Source organism: Triplophysa dalaica, chromosome 5 (assembly GCF_015846415.1).
Source record: "Triplophysa dalaica isolate WHDGS20190420 chromosome 5, ASM1584641v1, whole genome shotgun sequence".
Classification (NCBI taxonomy): Eukaryota; Metazoa; Chordata; class Actinopteri; order Cypriniformes; family Nemacheilidae; genus Triplophysa; species Triplophysa dalaica.
Genome location: NC_079546.1, coordinates 12,673,872 through 12,697,493, shown reverse-complemented (window position 1 = coordinate 12,697,493; position 23,622 = coordinate 12,673,872). Strand labels below are relative to the sequence as shown.

General features: G+C 38.7%; 2 protein-coding genes across 5 annotated transcripts; one reads left to right on the top strand and one right to left on the bottom strand.

The window, feature by feature from the left end:
• Positions 1-111: 111 nt before the first annotated feature.
• Positions 112-8,515, top strand: si:ch211-244b2.3 (uncharacterized protein LOC557230 homolog). Of its 4 annotated transcripts, XM_056747641.1 has the most exons (13): positions 133-402; positions 494-559; positions 733-786; positions 972-1,095; positions 1,203-1,353; positions 5,858-5,978; positions 6,061-6,148; positions 6,485-6,590; positions 6,685-6,790; positions 7,088-7,166; positions 7,322-7,385; positions 7,945-8,062; positions 8,154-8,515. In XM_056747641.1, exons 3-13 carry the CDS (start codon positions 777-779, stop codon positions 8,213-8,215), a joined length of 1,029 nt encoding a protein of 342 aa, XP_056603619.1. In that variant the 5' UTR covers positions 133-402; positions 494-559; positions 733-776; the 3' UTR covers positions 8,216-8,515. The 4 variants fall into 4 exon arrangements, 3 of the variants coding, with proteins under 3 accessions (XP_056603617.1, XP_056603619.1, XP_056603618.1); XR_008906649.1 differs by having other exon boundaries at positions 112-402; positions 733-1,095; positions 7,322-7,380; XM_056747639.1 differs by having other exon boundaries at positions 128-402; positions 733-1,095.
• A 137-nt stretch (positions 8,516-8,652) lies between these two features.
• scyl2 (SCY1 like pseudokinase 2) lies at positions 8,653-23,622 on the bottom strand. Its single transcript, XM_056747638.1, has 18 exons — positions 23,502-23,622; positions 21,636-21,831; positions 20,546-20,703; positions 20,275-20,419; positions 19,862-20,011; positions 19,077-19,298; positions 18,599-18,715; positions 18,216-18,341; positions 17,168-17,344; positions 14,768-14,890; positions 14,560-14,673; positions 14,340-14,472; positions 13,888-14,006; positions 13,328-13,428; positions 12,508-12,583; positions 12,315-12,404; positions 12,017-12,136; positions 8,653-11,901 (listed from the first exon to the last, which is right to left on the bottom strand). Exons 2-18 carry the CDS (start codon positions 21,810-21,812, stop codon positions 11,302-11,304), a joined length of 2,748 nt encoding a protein of 915 aa, XP_056603616.1. The 5' UTR covers positions 21,813-21,831; positions 23,502-23,622; the 3' UTR covers positions 8,653-11,301.

Genomic DNA, 23,622 nt, shown 5'->3' with positions numbered 1-23,622 from the left:
CTCTCGCTCTCTTCTTTCTTTCTTTCTCTCTCTCTCTTTCTTTCTCTCTCTCTCTCTCTCTCTCTCTCTCTCTCTCTCTCTCTCTCTTTCTTTCTTTCTTTCTCTCATTCTCTCTCTCTCTCTCTTCTTTCTTTCTTTCTTTCTCTCTCTCTCTCTCTGTGTGTGTTACAACGCAAGGCACCTTAGACCCATCACTCACGTGGAAAGCGACCGGTTCGTCAACATTGATCGAGTCTGTTTGGGAAATCGTGAGTCACGTCACGGGGCTGAAAGGAAAGTGAAACCGAACCGATGGCACCGCTTTCATCGCATATTCTGACGAAGCTTGTCATTACATCCATTAGAGCTAAACGCATTTTGGTGCCATCGATGACCTGAACTGAATTCTAAGAACAATATTAGGTAAGAAGAACTTAATTCAAACAGACCACGATTTTAATAGTCAATCTACGGTAGGGGATGAATAATACGAACTAAACGTGTTTTTGTTTAGAAGTCCGAGGAAGAGCTATGAAGTGATCATGACTATAAGTAATGAAAATGTGATGCTGTAGCATAGGTAGGTGAAATTCTATGTCTTTTGTGATTTTTTATTTAAATGGTATAATATGTATTGTATACAGTATGCTATACAGTGAACACAACAAAACATATTGTGTTTACAATCTTTGTGGCTGTGTCACGCATTATGTTACATTTACAAAGTATACGTGCATGTCAAATCTCTAATAGTTCAAAGGGCAGGGCGGAAAGAAACAATAACAGCATCTAACAACATGGCTGCCAGTAAGTCACTGTCATTTATTGATCACTTTCATGTTTGCATTCATGCATTTGACAGAAACATTTATCCAAAGCAATTTATTGCAAGTTAAACTGCATCCATTTCATGTGTGTTGCCACGAAATCCAAAAGTTTTCTCCACATTGATTCACTGCTTCATTCAATCATATATTCATGCATTCATTCAGGTAATATCAGTGAATGGCAGTTGTTTGATGGATCTAAGTGGAATAGTATCTGTAATGCTATTATTATTGAAACCCATTATTGTCAGCCAGGGGCTTCTGGGATTACCCTCCACACTAGCATAGGGTGAGTTTGGCATTCAACAAATCTCGTTGTTTCAGTATTGTCATGTTAAGATTTTAATTTCTTTTTTTTTGAAAACTTGTCCAATATTATTTATTTATATTTTACAGATCTCTTTATATTGACTTTGATGCAATGACAGTCAGTGGAACCTGTGGTAACATCCTTGTACGACGCAATACCTTTCTGTCCAACAACCAGAAAGAGGATGTAGGCTGGTACTATAAAGACAACCAGCGCTGGTGTCAATATGGAGCTCAGGTACACGATCCTATAATGTCTCTTACACATTGATTTAAAAAAAGCAGTTTCTGTAGAAACAACATGGAAATTCCATGCAAGGGGACCCGCAGTCTATGTAGATCCCTGCGTTCAGATAACCAGCGGTGTCTTGTATTGCCTTCTCATAAGGACAGTAAGTCGCGTTCCCGCTCATTCTGCTTCACAACTTCTTCCTGGTGGAACATTCTTCCTAACTCTGTCCGGTCAACCACATCTCTCACAACATTCAAAAATTACATTATGTAAGGTCTCACACATCTGATGTCATAGTTATGTATATTATATTGCATTTCTGTCAATAGAACCTTCAAAAAAGGACACAAAGCACTTTTAAAGTAACATAATAATATATAAGTAGTTGTATCGTGTTGTATAATATAATAACCATGTAGTTGGTCAAATAATTTAGATGTAATTTGTTATATATAATATATTTATGACAGAAAAAAGGAACAACATAAATAATGTGTTAAGCAAATAATTACTACAAATTACAGCAAATAAAAATAGAAACAATGAATAAGGATGTACAAATAAATTGAAATGTACAAATATGCAGACAGTTATATCCCAGTAAATATATGTTTTGTTTGGATCAAAATATGATTTTATTTTCATTATTTTAATAGTCCAAGACTAATTTAGGAAAATCCAAACTATTACACTTTCTTATGTTCTAAACCAACTGACACACTGTGCATTCAGTCTAGAATCAACACTGTTGAATTGTGTTCTCAAATCAAGGGAATTTCACATATAGTTGTCACACAGGTTTCGTGTCTTAACAGTGTGTACAGAATAATAGTTTGTACAGGTGTGTGTTTATAGCAGTGCATTGAGTAAATAGCTGTGGGAAGGGGATTTAAAGTTCATCTCTTATTCAGACTGGGCTTGAAAGAACGTTTGGTATTAGAGATATTGTAGTTTTTAGTTTATTCAGAATATCTGATATTTATTATAGTTTACATTTCAGTATGTAGAGCTGGACATCTTTTAAAATGTTTAACATTGTTACATTTCTCAAGGTTAGTGATGTGTCAAAACTAATACAACTTTTGATGTTGGTTTTTATTTGACTTTTTACACTTTACAATAAGGTTGCATTTGTTAGCTTCAGTTAATAACATTAGTTAACACAAACTTAAAAAACAAGAATTGTTAAATCGTTTACACTACATATTACAAAAAAATCTTGTAACCTACAACTTTAAATTAATGCACATTGAACACGTAAAATCAGTAAACAATTACATAAGGATAAATGTTGCTGTCTTTGATACTTCATGTTCGCTCATTAAATAATGTTACGATTGAGACATTAAGTGTTACCCATTAAGGGTTTTTCTTGTTCATGTTTTTGAATTTTGTTCACCTGGCTCTTCTCCTTATCCTGAATCTGATAGGTTAACATAGTAACTGTCAGGGATTGGGAAAGGTAGAACCCAAGTGCAGGCAGACTCAGAGGTTAGGGGAATAACAGGGACTTTATTTATACAAACAAGACTGAAGAGGCAAAACAAAAACCCACGAGGGGGAAAACAGGACAGGATAACTTTAACAGAAATCAAAGACAAGGACTCACTAGACTACAAACACTTAGGATGACACTAAACTAAACTTATAGAACACGAGGTAATATTAACAAGGGATATAGATATTACAGAACAAAAGACAGGGGGTAACTCACACGACAGAATTCCAGCAACAAGGCAGAAGTTTGCTTACAAGGACAGAGTACAGGGAACGAGGTATAGTACCGTAACATCAAACAATCCAAGAGCACAAGACAATAGACAAGAGGGTGTTTTAAAGGGAAACGAACATAGGATAATGGGCAAGGGACAGGTGTGGGTAATGAAACACTAATGGTAAGGTAACAAGGAAACGAGATGGAGGGAAAACACAGACAAGACATGAGAAGGCGCATGTCAGCCAATATGTAAGCAAAGACATGTCCTACTCACACAAAACCCAAGGACTTATGCCATGACTCCATTGCAAGACAAGAATAACCATGACATGATAGTGGAATCATGACATAAGCCCCCCCCCAAATGGACACCACCAGGTGTTCATCAAGGGGCAGACTAACAGGACAAGACAGACTGGGATACAGACAAGACCAGACAAAACATGGTAAACAAGATCAAAGGCATACAAGACAAAATGACCCACGGGTTGGGGTGGGCCAATAAAAATAACAAACATGGGAGGGGGGGTGGGGGCAAACAAGATAACATAGGAAGTCCAGAAGGGGGAGGGCTGGGTGGGGAAGTTCCAGCCCTTGGGGACGCACCAGGGCGCGGAGCCCCTGGGGGCTTGACAGGGGTAGTCCTGGGGGGAACTGTTCTTGTCCCCTGCAGGACTGCTGGGCTGGACCATGGCTGGGCAGCCGGACTTGACGGCGGCGGCTGGGCAGCCGGACTTGACGGCGGCGGCTGGGCAGCCGGACTTGACGGCGGCGGCTTGGCAGCCGGACTAGACGGCGGCGGCTGGGCAGCCGGACTTGACGGCGGCGGCTGGGCAGCCGGACTTGACGGCGGCGGCTGGGCAGCCGGACTTGACGGCGGCGGCTGGGCAGCCGGACTTGACGGCGGCGGCTGGGCAGCCGGACTTGACGGCGGCGGCTGGGCAGCCGGACTTGACGGCGGCGGCTGGGCAGCCGGACTTGACGGCGGCGGCTGGGCAGCCGGACTTGACGGCGGCGGCTGGGCAGCCGGACTTGACGGCGGCGGCTGGGCAGCCGGACTTGACGGCGGCGGCTGGGCAGCCGGACTTGACGGCGGCGGCTGGGCAGCCGGACTTGACGGCGGCGGCTGGGCAGCCGGACTTGACGGCGGCGGCTGGGCAGCCGGACTTGACGGCGGCGGCTGGGCAGCCGGACTTGACGGCGGCGGCTGGGCAGCCGGACTTGACGGCGGCGGCTGGGCAGCCGGACTTGACGGCGGCGGCTGGGCAGCCGGACTTGACGGCGGCGGCTGGGCAGCCGGACTTGTTTCCGGCTCCTGGACCGGGCTTGGTTCCGGCTCCTGGGAGGAATCTGCGGCCGGGCTGGACGCTCGGACCGTCCCCTCCCCACGGTGCCCCCCCAAAAAATATTTGGGGTTTGACACCACCGGACTCGGGACCACCGGACTCGGGACCACCGGACTCGGGACCACCGGACTCGGGACCACCGGACTCGGGACCACCGGACTCGGGACCACCGGACTCGGGACCACCGGACTCGGGACCACCGGACTCGGCTGCCCTCCCCTCCTCGGCTTCTTCTTCCTTGAGCGGCCCACAGGACGTGCAGCCGACGGCTGAGATGTGGTGGAAGAGATGGTTTGCTCCGTGCTGGAGGAGTCGGACGGGGAGTCCCACGACTCCCTTCGTTGACGTCGTCCACGGAGACTAGTGGGTGGTGGAGAGGATGCGGACAGTGGGGAGAGGCCCATGACCCCTATTTGCAGGGTCTGGTCCTCTGGGATGGAGATTAAAGTGGAGCTTGGCGGGTCTGGAAGGTCCTTGGAGGTGAGGTCAACGACCAGCTCCTTGAAGGAACCTCGGACCATCCTCTCTCGATCCTCCAGTGATGGCGGGTTGACCAGACCCGCTAGAAAGAAGGCGTTCATGATGGCCTCTGGAAGAAAACCCCTCCTTCTTATAGACGCCTGGGCGTACTCTGCGACAGTCCGATCGCCCTGTGGAGGAAATGGGCCATTTCCCCCTTGGATCCTGGTAGTGGTAGTCTGCCACCAATTGGCCAGCTCCCGTTGGGTAGAGGCTGAGAAGCTGCCTGCTGGGTTCATAATTAGGCTCTTGGATTCTGTCAGGGATTGGGAAAGGTAGAACCCAAGTGCAGGCAGACTCAGAGGTTAGGGGAATAACAGGGACTTTATTTATACAAACAAGACTGAAGAGGCAAAACAAAAACCCACGAGGGGGAAAACAGGACAGGATAACTTTAACAGAAATCAAAGACAAGGACTCACTAGACTACAAACACTTAGGATGACACTAAACTAAACTTATAGAACACGAGGTAATATTAACAAGGGATATAGATATTACAGAACAAAAGACAGGGGGTAACTCACACGACAGAATTCCAGCAACAAGGCAGAAGTTTGCTTACAAGGACAGAGTACAGGGAACGAGGTATAGTACCGTAACATCAAACAATCCAAGAGCACAAGACAATAGACAAGAGGGTGTTTTAAAGGGAAACGAACATAGGATAATGGGCAAGGGACAGGTGTGGGTAATGAAACACTAATGGTAAGGTAACAAGGAAACGAGATGGAGGGAAAACACAGACAAGACATGAGAAGGCGCATGTCAGCCAATATGTAAGCAAAGACATGTCCTACTCACACAAAACCCAAGGACTTATGCCATGACTCCATTGCAAGACAAGAATAACCATGACATGATAGTGGAATCATGACAAGTAACTATTTTATCTTTTTCTTGCGCTTCCTCTAACAAATCCATATAGGGGGCAGGTGGAAACAAGTCCTCAATTACAAGTGATTATATAGAGCAGCAGTACAACCAAAACCCAAACGCCTCGGTCCGGTTTACTGCAGGTCACATGACTTACATCGTGGACTTCACTGGTAATTCATCACCTTGGAAAAAATGTCTTTCTTGACTTGCTTGACAATTAAATGCAGTTTTTCAATTTTCTGTACACGTAAGCCATGACTCAAACCAACCTGTCCACACACATGAACAGAAAAGTTAGAAGGCGGCCAAAATTCAACTCAATAGTAACAGTCAATAACAGGTATGAAAAACATAACATTATTAATTTCACTAAATTAACCAGTTTATTATTTATACAGTAAAAGGGTTTTTTTATGAGCTCAGGGACAATGGACCAAATTCAAGAAACATGCTGAACGTTTTTCTCTGTTTATAGTTTGAAAACCATACATACATTTTCCAACAAAAATGCTTTCAGCACCATAATGTTGAGCCCTTAGAGTTTCTGAAGTTTCTATGTGAAGTATTTGTATAAGTGGTTTAGGATATTATATGGATGGTAGTTTGTAAAATTATATAAATTCACATGACAATGATTCATTGAATGATCTTGTATCACATGTTGTATCACACGTAGTTCACCAACATTGCCATCTCTCTCTGTGACCCCAACAAACTCATCTACTGAATGCATCTGGGAGTTTATGGGCGAAGAAGGCATATGGTCTGAGTATCAGAAACCAGTGAGTCTCCATTTGTGTGTCTTCAACCTAACAAAGTTTTATCACATCTAAATGCAACATCTGGACAGTTTAAAGGACTACACTGTGTTCGCAGGGATGTTCACTGGATAGTCCAGAAGTGGAGAGATTGTATCAGCTTAATCCTCAGTCCCAAGTTTCATTCACTGCTGGCCGACAATCTTATATACTTGATTTTAGTGGTAAGATGTTGTTATACAGTACCACTATACACAGGGCTTTGTATTATAAACATGATGATACTATACAAACATGTAGACAGTCACATGATGAGGCCTTTTACAAAAAAACTACCAAAATTATTACAATATATTACCATTAAAACATTTTATAATGTAAGGGGGTACAGATGTTTAAAATAGAAAGGTATTCTTTATTTCAAATCCAATTTTATGTAATTTAGTTGGTCAGCTGGGTTTTAAAGGGATAAAGAAAATGTGTGTAAAATAGTGTGTTATAGCTGTCATTTTTATCTTAAGGAATGCATCAAGTGAATAAGAAATATGGTACAAAAAGACATGTGAGGAGAATAGCAGGTGAAGCCCAGCAAGCAAACAGGTATGAATCCAGTAATAAAAACGAACATTGCCAGTATTACCAGTATCATACAATCATCATAGAATGGACCATGATTGTTTCTTTACAAATATTTTTAAGATGTGTTGTAAATGTAAACGCATTACAGTTCTAACATAATTTGTTTTATGTCACAGTCAACTCTCACAAGCTTGCTGGCAGTTCAAAGACATGGACGGAAACTGGAAGAATTATAGTAAAGTACATGATTTTTTAAAAGTTTTGATAACTGAAAACATAAGACTATATGCAGATACTAATAGGCTAAAATTGTAATCAAACATACAGAATTCAATTTTGCATAATACCTATAAAAGGTTTTAATAATTTGCTTGCATTTCAGGAAATGCAGTTTCTATTGAATTAGCTAAACTATGCTTAATAGCTTTTTAAAATTGAATTAGCTAATAAGCATATTAAGCAAATTTTCCTTTAAAATACATTTTCATTTCACACAGCATGACACAAAATGTTCTCCACATTGTTTTCATATAATTTAATAAAATACTATAATGTCTACATTTGAATAGAATTAAAAAATTAGAACAATATTGATTATATAATACTTTAGAGCATTCTGAGAAATTCAATCTTTTCTGTGGTAGATAAAATAAAAGAATACTGTATGAAATGTTAGAAAATGTATAGAAATGAATAACAAATTTTTGCCTTTTTCTTATTATATATTGTTATAATGTTGGGGAAAACACATGCTGAACTTTAATCAGTGTGCTTCATAAATCTAATGGACTTTGTGTAGGGTGGTTCTCGGGGTCATTCCAGTGTATCTAGTCAAGATATCGAGGCTCAGTACCAGCAACATGCCGTCAAAATAAGCTTCAGGGCGGGCAGATTCAACTATGATCTTAACTTCTCAGGTGCGTACACATAAAATTATTATATTTATTATATAAATCTGATGGCTTGTGTTTAGTGATCTGTTATTCTCATAATTGCATTTTTCTGCAGACATGACCCAGACAAATCTGTCCACTTACACCGTAAGATCTGTACGTCGCATTGAGCAATGACCTCACCTGCCAGTTCTTAATTATAATTATTACTTACATTTTTATGTGCATATCTCATGTATACAACTGCCTTATAGCCATTCTTAACCTCTACTGCCCTGTTGATCAAATGTTTTTTCAGCATTATAAAACAGATATCACCAATCAATTCTGCCGGATTGTTAATAGCTGTGTATAAACTGCCATGTTTATTTTTTTCAAGTGAATTATCTAAATAACAGAGTATGCCAATTGCTATAACTTATGATGGATTTGTTTAACTCAAAATGCATTTTATAAATAAATACAAATTATAATTAATTAATTATATTTCTAGATATGTGATCTATATCACAGAAATGTTTATGCAGTCACAATAAGCCATGGGTTTTCCACTATTTGTTTCATAAATAAATGATAATGTGGAAAATATTAGGGTTAACAGGGTATATATTTCTGTTATAAATAAATAGAATCATTTTGAAAGACTGTCACATGTACTTAATGGTGGTGGCAGTGGATATATTGTATAAGTAAAATAATTGGACACAAATTTGAACTGCTTCTGTAAACCAATGTTTTTAAAATGGGACCTGTGGCCCCCTGGAGAGCCCCAAGATGGATCCAGAGGGCAACGGATTTTGTGGCATTTTATGAAATACAGATATGTATCATAATTTTTATAATATAATTCCCCCAACCAAAAGAATTGATGTTTCAGCATTGTATAACTGAATATGTGGGTTTAATTGAAATTCAAAGTCTTATTTTGGGGGCTGCAGAACTGATGCAGTCTACACAAAGGGGGCCTTACAACAAAAGGTTTGTGAACCGTCATATGACACGCAACAACTCAACTGTTTTACATAAAGAAGTAACGTGTGAAGGCAAGTGTTACCCTTGAAATAATCAATTTATTTGATTGCAAAAATCACCATCTTACCAACAATCTAGTTCACATTTTTTAAAATTAAAACAATCCCACATTATAATTGGTATCTACAATAACTGCATGTAGTGCAACACTCATACAGTTAGTAATTTTTTACAATCTCCATCATAGACCTGTTATTGCACAACTCTCAACATAAGGCCTCTTATTCATAAGACCAGGAAAAGTGTTCCCTTTAAATAAAACCTATCTGGATATTAAACATCCTCTCCATGAAAATGATTCGCTTACAACTGTTTTAAAAAACGGTAAGTGGCAGTTCACCTCCATATACTGTACACCTCATTCATGTGGTTTGTAGAAATCCACATTTTGGAGACCTGCCGTGTCGCAGCTATCCATTTGGTCATGATATGGAATATATTCGATTGGTCACCAGATTGATCTCCTCAACAGAAAACTCTTCAGAGGTTCAAACGCTAACATACAAAACAAGAAACCGAATGTGGCGCCACTGTTTGATCAGTAACTTTCTAAAAAACACAACATTACAGAATATATAACAAACACTGGAAAGGAAGTTACAGTAGAAAGCAGACAGACACATCAAAAGCTTTTTTATGATAAAGGAGCAGAGACACTTTGTGTACTTGTAAAGCCATTTGTACTTTTGCATACTTCTGCATATTTCACTTCAACGCTACACATGACGTTCAAAACCTGTATATGACTCTTTCTTCTAGAACACAAAAGAAGATATATTAAGAGATCTCACGGTGGCATTGTGTCCATATATTTGAAGTCAATAGGGGCCAATGTTGTTTGGTAACCAACGATCTTCAAAATATCTTTAGTATTCTGCAGGAATATAATAATAATTTTGCGGTTTAAGAATTATTTTTACTGTAATGCAAAAATGATACTTGCAACAGTTCAACAGGTTCACTTGCCAGTATCATTGTATTGTATGCAGACATTATGACTTCCATTTTCACAATATGCCAATGAGAAACTGAAGTGGTATACTTCATTGTAATTACAAAAACATCATAAAAGTCATGAAAACAGCTTTTGCTTTAAGAAAAATTATATACAATCATTGCTTCATCCAGGAATGGTTTTACAAATTTGTTCCGCTCATCTTTCATAAATGAAGCTCATGGAGTCTGTTCTATAGCCGCCATTACTGGCTGATGAAGCACAAACTCTGAAAGAACTGACGACATCCCAACACAACAAACCCTACAGCTCGATTACATTTAGTGCAACTACAATATGACAGTGTCCTCATTTTGAAACTTCTCCTCAGTATATCAAAATATATCAGTATGAAACTCAAATAATAATCACCAGTTACGGTATATACACAAAGAATACATTACAGATCTGTCACATTTAGCTCAGAGTTGAGAAAAAAACAGAGACTTTTAGCAAAGAACAGCTTGGAAGTTGGTTCATTCTGGTCAGGGGTAAACGTGACACTCAAGCAAAAAAGAAATGAAACCAAAAGTGCTTGAGTTTGATGTTACCATCCAATAATAGAGTTCTCTTTTAAGCTTTGATATATTTTTCTTTCCAAAGGTTAAGATGACCGATCATTTAATACAAATTTACCACTGACTAAAGCAACTATCGAAAGAAGAGCCCAAACGTCTCAATTCTTATAGGGATAGTTTACCTAAAAATGAAAATTCTGTCATCATTTACACGCCCTCAGATTGTTCTAAACCCGTAAACATGTCTGTGTTCTGCTAAACATAAAGGAAGATATTTGTAAAATTGTCAGTAACCAAACAGATCTCATCCGCCATTGACTCCCATTGTATTTATTTTCCCTTCCGTCGCAGTAAATGGGGATGAGATCTGTTTGGTTACTTACATTCTTCCAAATATCTTGTTCAGCACAACAAAGAACTTTGTAGAGATTTGGAACAACCTGAGGGTGAGTAAATGATGACAGAATTCATTTTGGGTGAACTATACCCTTTAAGAAACGTGATGGTTTATCCAGCTCTTTTGAGATACGAAGACTGTTTGCAAAAGGTTCGCGCCATGACAAGAGTTAAAAAAGACGTATTCCAGAAAACTATTTTAAACAACGTCTTTCAAGAAGTATACAACGCTCCACCTTCCCACCAAGTGTTGACTGTCAACTTCGCTGATGATGTTGTTTCGCATTGAATTGCCCGTTAAAAGGCAACACGAGTCACAAGGTCTATCCAAAGAGGTCTTTGAGATCGTTGTTGACTGGAGCACTTTGTTTCATCATTGCGGGAGCAGCCACAGGCTGCGAGAAGTTCTGTGGGTTGAAAAAAGGATTGGCCTGCGCCCCAAATCCACCTTGCATTCCCATTGGGGCCACTTGTGCAGGCGCAGTCTGGGAAGGTTGGCCCGTACCGAACTGGTTGAGCCATGGGCTAGGTGCAGTGGTTCCTGGGGACGGTTTGGGGGCCATTTGGTTCATGCTTACTTTGGGTTTGTTTTGTGTGAAGAGGGAGTCTAAGGCGGACATGTTTGTGGGTTTGCCTGGCTGGTTTTGGTTCTGGGTGAGGGCACTGAAGCTTGGAGTGCTGGTGGGGGCTACCATGCCCCCGTAAAGAGCGGGATTGGTGGGTCTCATGCCTATTCCCATGCCGCCTGTCTGGAAGCCCATGGGCGAGTTGAAGCCGTTGCTGACGGGGCCCATGGCGCCCATTCCACCCATGCTGGGTCCAGATGGGAAGGCAGAGGAGATGGTGCCTCTGGGCCCAGAGTTCAGCGAGAAGTTGTTTAGAGATGTCATGCTGTTCAGAAGACTACTGGTTAGATCCTTTGCCTAAACGTAAAGAATATTTCTCAGTTCACAAGTGAATATTAAATGTGGCCAGAAACATTATACTGGTAGTTTTATGGAATAAAAGTGGGTTTTATGCATCTACTGCAGGTGTCACCTGTGGTGTTGTTGTTGCTGGTTTCACACTCTGTGGAGCCAATGGCTGCTGGCTTCTCAGTTTGGCCGCCTGTTCCTGTTCTTTAGCCAAACGTTGCTTTTCCTCCAGGGTAAGAGACACCTGGATTAAACCGCAAACATCAGTTAGTACCCAAGAGGAAAACCCGCAGGGCTAAATAAGTCACATAAATTCCATTGTAAAATAAACAAGTAGGTAAAAGAATTTAGCACAATCTTAAAACAAAACAAACAATCATATGAATACAATGATAGATATTACCATGTTGTTATAAACTTACTCTTGAGGGTTGAGAAGCAGCTGACGAGGAACCGTTCTCTTTGCCGTTCACACCTGCACTTCCTGAACTACCACCGAAGATTTCATCAATCTACCAGAAAACACAATTTCAGTCACTTTAATTTCGTCACACCATCGGGCACATGAACAAACTGTTGGTTGGTATGGGTATTACAGTTGATGTGGTTACTCACATCTCTGACTTGAGTGGCTGGACTGGGGGTGCTCTTCGTCTCCTCTGATTGGTTCATCTGGTTAATGTTTAAACTCCTGAGATAGATACAATACTTGTTACAAGTCGACTATAAGTTCTTTGGTTTGTTTCTGACCAAAAACTGTTCATGTCACACCTATAATTCTATAAAAGCTTCCTGATGGCTGTTGTGATGTCATCAAAATGCCACCAAATGAACAGTGCCATCAACAGGTTGGTTAGTTGTGAATGCAGGTAGTTACATCCATATATTTCTGAGATATCATCCATTTATTTCATTGATAAGGTCTACATTAGAAGTTGAATCTATTGGCTTGCTTTTAGCATAGCTGGGAAAACAGTCCAATACACCAAAGACCACCCATATAAAGTAGTTCAACCAAAAATTTTAAGGATTTTTCTTTAATATTGTACTTTACTTTTTCAGAATAGCCGGCTAAATTTGATCAGAGCATTAAAACGAAATCTACAATCAGAAACTCCACACCCACACCCTAGATGTCACTCCTCTTTTAGTAATAAGCTCCCCCTGCCCAGGATTCATTGGTGGGTTAGCCTGAACAGTCAATTCATTGTTAGCCATGTCAGACTCAGTCTAATGTGATTCAGCCATGCCCCCTTATTTACATACCACGGTATACTTTACACGCAACAGAAAAATCGGTTTTGGTTGACTTTTTATTCTGTCACAATGGCTTACACTGCTCTATTAATTTTTTTGCAAGATTCAAAATGGCATTTTATGAAGTATTGAGTTGACAATAAGAAAGGATGATGAGAAAAAGAAACTTAAGTGGCACCTGTGCTGCTCCTGCATGACATGCAACTGCTCTAGTTTGGTCTTATGCTCCGCCTCCATCCGACATAACATTTCCTTGATCACAGACATGAAAGAATTGAACTGAAACACACCAGAGACAAAAACAGCTTTTTAAAATTGTGTGTGTTACCTGTAAACAATAAAATTACAAAACTGAAGTGACACTGATTTTGTATTCACAAGATTCAAAATGTGAATACTGAGAGTGTGATTTTAAAGGGACAGGTCACCCAAAAATGATAATACTGGCACAATTTACTCTCAAGCTGTTCCAAACCTGCGAAATGTCATTGTTTTGTTGAAGACAAAAGAGGATATTTTGAATAATGTAAGAAAATAAACAGTTATTGGGCACTATTATCTACCATAATTGTTTTTTTTCCCTATTGGAAGTCTATAGTGCTCCAGATCTGTTTGGCTACAAACTGTATTCCAGGAACACAGGCTTGGAACGACTTGAGGCTGAGTAAATGATTACTTTTCATTTTCATTTTCGGGTGAACTGTTCCTTTAAATGTGACAGTGTGTGTGTGTGTTCACCTGGTTCAGGTTAAGGTTGTTATCAATACTGATTGACACCAAATGAGGTAAACTCTTCGCAGCCAGGTGCTCCTTTGGGATGCCTAGTTTCTTATGAGTGAAAGTGCACTTGTAGATGCCTGAAGAAAACCAATAAAAGATTTTACAAGATTAAAGAATGCTTTAATTTCTAGTCAAATAATCACTCCCATGCATTAACACATAATAGAATAAAAAAATTCCACTAACTTAATTTAATATATTTTAATTTACAGTATAATGATATTACGTTTTTTGATGCATACGTAGTTAATGCATAGTTAAATAGATAAATACGAACTGAAATATACTACAGATTCAATAAGATGATGCAAATCGTATATTATCATATACATATATGATAATATAAAAAAAATATATATATTATTAATGTAAAAAATTATTAAATAATACAAATCTGAAAAATTAATTACCCAGAATTCCCATGAGCACAGCTGGTTCCCTGGATGGAATTTGTTGCAGGAATGGTAGAATTTCATCAATGACGTACCATTTGTCAAGATATTCCAGAATCTTGCCTAGGCACACCAAAGAGTTCACCCTCACCTGGAAAAAAACAGGACAAAATGAAATAAACGAAATCTTCACAATCCATGCAATACATACATCAGCAAAGAGAGCAAGGACACAAACCGCTAGTGAGGATGTCTGTAAACAGGTAGATTTGATACGAGGGATAAGTGCGTTCTTCATAGAGGGATACTCGATCAGGTTGGCAAACGTGGGAATGATATTTAGACAGAGTTCCTGTTTAGAAAAAAAAAAAGATTCCCAAATGTTTGATATACTGCAATAAACTGTATTTTGACCATGTATTAAAATGACCATTTCATGTGGTCACCTGTATTTGTGTAGATGGTGCCTCTACTGCTCTGTACACCATAGGCAGAACACTGTTCTTGATGTCCTCAGGAGGCGTTTTGGTCAAGAGTAGGTCCATCTTTTGTAGGAATATCAACAGGATCTGGATAGGAGAGAAAAAAGTGGATAGAATTAGTGGATATATTTTACTTTTAAAAAGCACCCAAATGGAATTTCAGAGCCAGTTATAATAATAATCACTAATTCAAAGATGAATGTGGTTGATAATGATGACTAACAACATCGCAAACTCAGATTTTCCTTTCAACACTTTAAGATAGATATGGTGTCTAATAAATGAATCACCACAAGTCACAAGACTATTGGTGGGTCGACATAAAGGTTAAGCACTTGTTTTATTTAAATTTGTGGTTAATTAAGCTTAAAATATTAATAGTATTACAATATGAATAGCTACTATTAGTAGTTCCAAACAAGACATCAATTAATCCCTTTATGTTGAGTATAAGGACATTAAACCATGGCATTGCAGCCGAGAAAGGAAATCATAAACAAAGGGATGTCATGAGTAAATTATAAGAGGAATCCATTTTTGGTTGAACTATTCCTTTATGTTTTAATATGCGTCCAAAATTTGCACTTTTGAAGCAAAAACAATGACTCCGAATTAAATTTACCAATTACTAATCTGATTATGAACATCCATATTCACGATGCGAATCGTAAAAAATCAAACAATTATTTAAAACAAACGGTAATGAAGCCCCTCCCCTTAAGCCACACTTAAACCTAACATCACTGGCACGAAAGCAAATCGTATTAAAACGTACAAATGCAATAAAAAGAATTCATACAAGTTAAACATTCGTACGAATTCACACAAATCGCCACCTCGTAAAACAGTTACGAATTACCGTCAGATTGTGTTGGGCCATATCTCCAAAATGTTCATGGAAGTTTCAGTATTCTTCTTGCAACTAATTTAAAAATATGTATATTATTACTATTTAGTGGAATGTATACAAATAAAATGGCATGACATTGTGTGAATAAAAACAAAAACTTATTCACAAATTCACTAGACCCTTAGCTAGGGGTGTGCGATATGACGATATTAGATCGCGAACGATTAAAATGACTGCACGATCCACTTATTCGGGAAAATCGTTAAATCGTCCTATATAGTAGTGTTCTATAGAATTCGTCCACATACTTGCGATAGATTGCGCCATGTTAACAAGCTCGTATACGTTGCTTGTGAATTCAGTAAGATTAAGTGACGCGGTCAGTGAAGATGGAGGGAAACACGGAGGACTTGGTCCCTAAAAAAAATTCTACATCAGTAATATTGAAATGGTTTGGGTTTTCCCCAACTGAGACGGCCCAAACAACAGTTATTTGCAAATGTGGCAATCATAAGATTCGAGCGTCGTAAGGCAACACAACAAACCTTTTTAACCACCTCAAAATAAAAGGGACTGAAAGAGTATGCCGACAGTCAAATTATAAAGGGATCCCACCCGAGTAAATCAGGTACAACCAAGCATACAGAAACTAAAAGGCTTAAACAACGACTTTAGCGAAAGAAACATTTGAGAAAGGAACTCCGTATCCGTATGACAGAATGAACAAGCGCTGGAAAGATGTCACTGACGTGGTCGCATTTTACCTGGCCAAAGACATGATTCCCATAAAGACTGTGGAAAATGAGGGCTTTAAAAAACTGCTCAAAGTCGTAGATCCACGTTACGAAATACCCAGCCAAAAATATTTATCCTCCACGTCCATTCCACAGCTTTACTCCGAGCGCCGCAACAAGATGAAAAACAAAATTCAAAATGTAAAGTTTTTTCTAACAGCTGATTTATGGTCTTGCACTTGCATTAAATATTAACTTGATTAAAATATTCTTCAAAATATAAATGGTAAAGAGTATATTTTTATATGGGGACTTAGTTTGGCTGTATTGAAGCCCCTTTAATTTGCAAAATAGTCTTAAAACCAACTTGAAGAAGAACCGCGATAAAATCGTGAATCGTGATCTATCTGGAAAAAATCGTGATTTGAATTTTTTTTCTAGATCGCCCACCCCTACCCTTAGCTCTGTTATACATTGTAAGTAGCAGCACTGTTTGGTCTAAAAGATGACTCAAACGGATGGATAGATTGATGGATGGATGGATGAATGAGAGTGAAAGGGAAACAAACAACACAAGTGGATCAGTGTTTTGACAACTACCACACGGAAAATCAAAGTTTTAAGTCACTCACCATATTGCTGGCCTGACCGCATGAGAGAAGGAGTAGTAAAAAATTAGAAAGGCATTTGAAGGTTGAGTGGTTATTGGTCAGGTTAGCACATTTCCTAGAAATCGCACCATTAAAGAGCCTAGAGAATAAAACTCCATCAGATGTGTACCTGTACAGGCTCCTGCTGTTTGAACACCGGGGTGAGGTCTGGGAGAACAAGACGGACGTATTCCTCTTTAGTGCACTCCTCAGCAATGAGTAATACGTTTGGGAGTACAAATGGAACCATATCTGGATTCACAAACTCAGACATGAGAGCCGGGAGAATACGATAGATGACCACTCGCTGAGGAGAGAAGAAAAACAGCTTCAAGCTTAGATTCACAAACACACTACTCTTACAAATAAACACACAAACATATATTAAATATCAATGAATACATAGCACAGATCCATATTTACTGTATGTGCAAATATTAACTTAAGAAATAATAAATAAGTAATCAAAAGCCAGGTTATTATTACAGATTTGCACAAAATTTAAGCAATGTTTTCTAATTAAAACGATTAAAACAATATTGTGAAATGATTGCGTTTCCATTAAATGATGTGATGCGATTAAAGTGTATTTTGATTCTTCTCACGAGAAGTAATTCTGGCCGTACTTCTTCTTTGAACGTTTTATGTCTCAGCTTTTATACAAAAGACACCGTATTCTTCTATCTTCATATGTCTGTTTTTATCACTCCGAAGATGTGGGTAGGTTTCTTCAAAAATGCATCACTTTGATTAAACAGCTGAGATAATTAATGTTTTAGTCAAAGATGGCGGGGAACCGTTTTTTTTAAATGACGAGATAACTTCTTTTTTAACTGCACAATTTTTGATGTGCAGTTTCAATTTACGCATTTTGAATGTTACTGGTCATACTGCGCACAACTCAATATACATTTTGGAAAAAACGTCATGTCGTTCTCAAAAAACTATAAAATAACTATCCTTTTCTTCCCAATGATTTACCAAATCTATATGGGTGTGAAAATTTTTTACAACTAAATTTAAACGTTCTCTAAAGATGGAAAGTACCGAAAGTCACCACAACAAATACTGATGTTAAGTTTTAGAGATGCTTTCTTGTCTAGCATGTGAATGAGTGTTCAGTTGAGTTTTCCTGCAGCTCTGTTGCATTTTCGTCTTTAATGTCTGTGTGTTCTTGCCTTAGGGAGCTTGGGCAAAACTTTGGGGAGGCCTTTGTAGAACTGAGATTTCTGCAAGTTGTCCCGCTGGAAAAGCGAGTCGAAGTACTGCAGTGTCATCGCTCCGACATCATCAAAGAAGGGAATCTAAACACACACACATCTATTTCATCTCAGAGACATGGTCATTATGAACACGACATGTTTAATTCCGCATAGTCAAAATTAATTAAATTAGGCATTTATATCCAAAAATATAAAGTCTTCAAATAATGATTAGTTAGGAAATTGAGAAGGCTTTTGTCACATTTACTCATTGTTAATTGATCAATGTGAATACTTTAAATAAAAAAAGTTTATTTTAAGCAAAAGGGCAGAATAGAAGAAAAAGTAAGAGATCTGACCTTTGTCATCTGGTCTGCATCTGGACGCACATTAGGTGTGACACTGAGCAACATCTTCACATGTTCTCTGACCTCTTCTGGGATCTGATTTAACATTCCAGGGCTCAGATGACTCAACTAAATAACACAGTGAAACGAAAGGTGCTCTTTCATCATTTACTCACCCTCGTGTCATTGTAAACTTGTATGACTTTCTTTCTTCTGCAGAACACAAAAGGAGATATTTTGAAGAACGCTGGCCCAACAACAATTGTCTTCCGTTGTATGGGGACAAAATCATTGATACATTTCTCAAAATATCTTCTTTTGTGTTCCACAGAAAAAAAGAGTCACATACAGGTTTGGAAAAACATGAAGGTACATAAATTATGTCGAAATTGTGTCATGCCTTAGCAAACCTGTAGGCCCAGCTAAACCTGACAACAAGAAGAGACACAAACATTGCCCTTATAAAGTACTTCACATGTTATCATCTCACCTGGTCGAGTTGTCGACTAAAGCTCTTATATATGTCCTGCTTGTTGACTTTAAAGACGGGTTTGCCTTCATTAAACACAGCGTGGATCAACACGCCCAGCGAGTACATATCAGAGACCGCATCACAGCTGACGGACAGAATGTATTCTGGGGCTACATACTCTGGGTTAGGTAGGCAGAGGGCCGGTAGATTGGGGTCCCACTCTTTACAGCCATACTTGGGCTAGACAGGAAAAACAATTACAAAAATTATATGGTATTTAAATCTAAAACATACAAAATATAAATATTTATAAGCTTTCAATAGCTCTGTAGGTTGCAATGTTGTCTTATTTGTATTTTGTTAGTGTTCTTTGCGTCATTAAAGGAAGAGTTCAGCCGAAAAATTGTGTCATCATTTACTCACTCTCAGTTGATCCAAATCGGTAAAAAATGATTCGTTCTAATGAACACAGAGAAAGCTATTTGGAAGAATGCTTGTAACCAAACAGTTCTTGGTTGCCATTGACTACCATAGAAGGAAAATGACGTTGTTATTTTCTTTGTTCTGTTGAACACAAAAGAAGATATTTTGAAGAATGTCGGAAAGCAAACCATTCTGGGGCACTTTTCTTTACCATTGTAATTTTTTCTACTGTGGTACTCAACAGTGCTCAAAAACAGTTTACATAGCATTCTTCCAAGTATGTTTCTCTGTGTTCATCGGAACAAAGAAATGTATACAGATTTGGATCGAGTAAATGAGGACAGAATTGTTCAACTATGCCTTTAAGTCCAGTTTCTTACCTCTGCATCAGAGGGGTTACTAGAGGAAATACTGAAGTCAAAGCCCATGATCTTCCAAGCTCCACTTTTATTCAAGATGACGTTTTCAGCACACAGGTTACCATGAACCATTTTCACCCCACTGTGAAGAAATGACAACCCCTCTGAGATCTGGAGGAAGAGAATAGAATGAGACCTTTCATTAATAAAAGACATTTTATTTGACATTTCACATATAGTGCGTTGTCTCATAAGAGCAATCATTATTACAAGACCATCGAAATACTTTTTCAATCACCTTCACTCACAGTATTAACTACATGCATGGCATGTATAGAACCGATAACATTCCTTTAATGATGCTAAATAATTTTTATTTAATTCACGCACAACATAAATGTATTTTTTTCATCATTAATGCACTAATGTCTCACCTGCAGTAAGCCGTATTTGGTCTCCACATCATAGAGCTTGTATTCTTTGATGTCTGTGGGAACAGGACTGGGGAGGTTGTCCCACTGGCCGAGCACATTAGCAAGACTGGCGAACACAGGCTCTGTGCAGAACGCTATACAGTCTCTAGAGATGAAAATCAAAGAAATCCAATAAAAGTCTGACAAAAGCTTGCACACAGGAAATGATTCACTTTGAACCCCTTATAAAACATGAATGTGTAATATTTAAATAAGTATGAACAGTGATGACCTGGACTCCTCTAGCGGATGCTGAACCGTGAGGAGGCGCGGATGCCTCAACCGGGTCAGCTGCTGGACTCCTTTCTTTAGTGAATCAACAATCTGATCCTTTTCAAACTTCTGATAGCGATCAATGATCTTCTTATCGAACACAAAGACTGCCACTTCCTGTGGGAATTAAAATAAATGTAGAATTGGAATTCGGAACCGTGGAGCATCTTTTATTGTTATGTGTAAGTCTGAATCAGTTGGTTAATAAGTCTGACATCTGTTGTTTTCTGACATTCTTCCAAATATCTTTCTTTGTGTTAAGCAACAACAGTAAATATACAGGTTTGGAACATCCTGAGGGTGAGTTAATGATCATTTTTTTGGGGTGAATGTTACGTCTCTGTGAGAGTGTCGGTGTGTTCCTTGTTTGTTTGTTCCTTTTCTCTCCATCTCCGCTGTCCCTTCTCAGGTCCCACCTGTTATCATGCATTGGTCCATTAAGGGGTCAATCTTCGGGCTTCAATAATGACGTCACGAATCGCTCGCCAATGGCCGATCGAGTTCAGGTTTTAAAAGGACACCGGATTGAACATGTGCGAGAGACAAGACGAGCGATTGTGTTTTGGCACGGACTACTGTTACTGTTATGTTCGTGCTGAGCTCTTAAGATTGACTCCACTATTTGGAGTCTCGTTTTCTCTGTGTACCAAGGGGGAGAGAAACTGGACAGTATGTTATTAATATTTATATTCTTTATTAAATGATTATATTCATAAACTTTACTACTTGCAACTTTGAGTTTAATAAATTGTTAAATCTTTAGTCGGTTGAAGCGTTTGTGTTCACCACCGCATACACACACACCCAAGGAGGTTCATACAATATAAATGTTTCCACCTCATAACCCTTAGATTCCACCTGGGGTCGTAACAGTGAACTATCCCTAAAACTATTTGTTACCAGATATGTTGCAACCACATTCAATGTGTTGATCTCTTCTGAACAAATAAAGAACTGAAAAAAACCTTTAAAGATTCTATTGTGTTATTATGAGTAACGGAGTTGTTTTGTGTTCTATTTCTAATTCTTCAAGAAGTTCTATAGTTTACCTGTTTAGTGGACTTTTTAGTGCCATTGTAGATCCTCCAGCTCATTCCAGGACCCCCACTGGCAATATGTCGGCCCACCTCAAACTCCCGTGTGACGGGGTTACCCATGACGGCGCTGGTCATGTCAGCTGTCACCTTAGTGACGGTGCTCTTTAGTTTATTGAGCATGGACTCCATGATTCCACTGACTGTCAACCTACAACACGAAGAAACAACACCTCAGTTACATCATCATGACTTCACAAGCTTGTCTGTCGTTTTTGAAAACATGTGCTGTTATGTAGATGTTGTGGGTTGTTTCTGCATTCATAGAAAATTAAATCTTGAATTTGTCATTTCTAGGTCGTTGCCGTCTCTCACTTTGGTCTGTACATGCCTTGCGCCCCTCTAGTCCCCTTGTCTCATTTTACTTTATGAGGGTTTAGTTATTAAGTATGCAGTAGGAGTATTATGGAAAAAGAACACCTCTCCTGTGTTAGCCATAGAAACAAACAGTGCCACAAAATCTACATTCTGTACAAACACCAAAGCAGTAAAATGTATTTATATAGTACAATAAATTATGACAACACAGCAAAGATGGCCAAAGTGCTGTAATACAATACAGTAATACATTTTTAATCTCGATTTAAAAACCATGAGTGAGAGAGCAAGTGCGGCTGTTTCCAAAGGCTTAACTATAGATTGAAAATCAAACTAATAAGACAAATGGCGTTCTAATAAAATTCTGTTTGTTCATAAATCAAGGACTGTCATGACAGCACAAAAAAGAGAACTTAAACATCAGGAAGAGTATATACACATCTGAAAATGTGTCACTGGGAATTTACATCAGGGATCGAGTGTTGTTTGCTCGAAATAAACCATGAATTCATGCTGACAACCTCGCAAAGACTTTGTAGGTGCAGAGATTTGAAAGAATCATCTTTTCTGTCAAATGGAGGCAGGCTTGTAGTGGCTGCATCTATATCATAACACTTATGATGTTGTGAAATCAAAACAAAATGTAATACTTTGCAATAGAAGCCAAAAGTATTAGTCAGACAAACTAGTAATGTATATTGTTAACCATTAATCATTAGTTAACCTGATTAAAAATAAAGCATTAAACAGACAGGACTCGACAAACGTATAAGCGTTATTTATTGTTATCATTATTATTAGTAACAATGAATTATTAAAATAATAATGTTCACGGCCAGGTTTATTCATTACTTTTTGTACTTTGAAGTTGAATGAAACGTGTTTAATTGATTTCAGAGTGACAGGTGCGTCATAAAGCAAAAGTGTGACGTTGAAAGAAAGAACAATCAGTAGGAACAATTCAATGAAAGAGCACACAAGAGGTGTGACGGGAGTGATCCAATCCGTTGACATCGAATAAACAGACTATCATGATTTATTGATTACAGACAAAATAAACTGCCGTTTAAAATAGCATAACATTATCGTTTTACCTCCAACGAGTCTCAACGACAACTATTGCGTCAAATAACAAGAACATATAAAATTGTGTTTTTAATTCACGATTTCTAACCCAATGCGGTCAAGAAAGGCAGATCACTAACGTAGTTTATGAGACAACCATGGTTAGCAAACGTTTAACAACTAAGGTTAATACTATTAATACTATTATTGTTCATCGAAGCTATTAAACCTCAAACTATTATCATTGTGGGCGTTTCAAAAAGTAAAAGTAATGTAATAGCAATACATTCTCAAACACATTATAAAACACGACAGCAGTTCGGCTAACAAGCTAATGCTATTGGAGTAAAGCGTCACTCCAGACAAGTGATGATTAAACACAGAATAAAACTTAACGATGAGTTATCAAAATGATAAACAGGGAGCACGTAGTCTTACCTTTATACAAGAGGAGATGACAGGACGATCGAGTGAATAAAATCAGCACTAAGACAGTAAAATAACCGTCAGTAGCGGTGGCGGCTAAAAGCCTCCATGACAGTTCATCAGAACACCTGAG

Excerpts from the sequence above, each read along its gene's own strand:
- si:ch211-244b2.3 (XM_056747639.1), top strand. The coding sequence starts at position 890 with ATGTGTGTTGCCACGAAATCCAAAAGTTTTCTCCACATTGATTCACTG. Across the intron at positions 1,096-1,202 it reads ACCCTCCACACTAGCATAGG|ATCTCTTTATATTGACTTTG; the intron begins GTGAGTTTGGCA and ends TATATTTTACAG. Across the intron at positions 6,591-6,684 it reads GGTCTGAGTATCAGAAACCA|GGATGTTCACTGGATAGTCC; the intron begins GTGAGTCTCCAT and ends CTGTGTTCGCAG.
- scyl2 (XM_056747638.1), bottom strand. The coding sequence starts at position 21,812 with ATGGAGTCCATGCTCAATAAACTAAAGAGCACCGTCACTAAGGTGACA. Across the intron at positions 14,674-14,767 it reads CACCATCTACACAAATACAG|GAACTCTGTCTAAATATCAT; the intron begins GTGACCACATGA and ends TTTTCTAAACAG. Across the intron at positions 14,007-14,339 it reads TGTGCTCATGGGAATTCTGG|GCATCTACAAGTGCACTTTC; the intron begins GTAATTAATTTT and ends GGTTTTCTTCAG.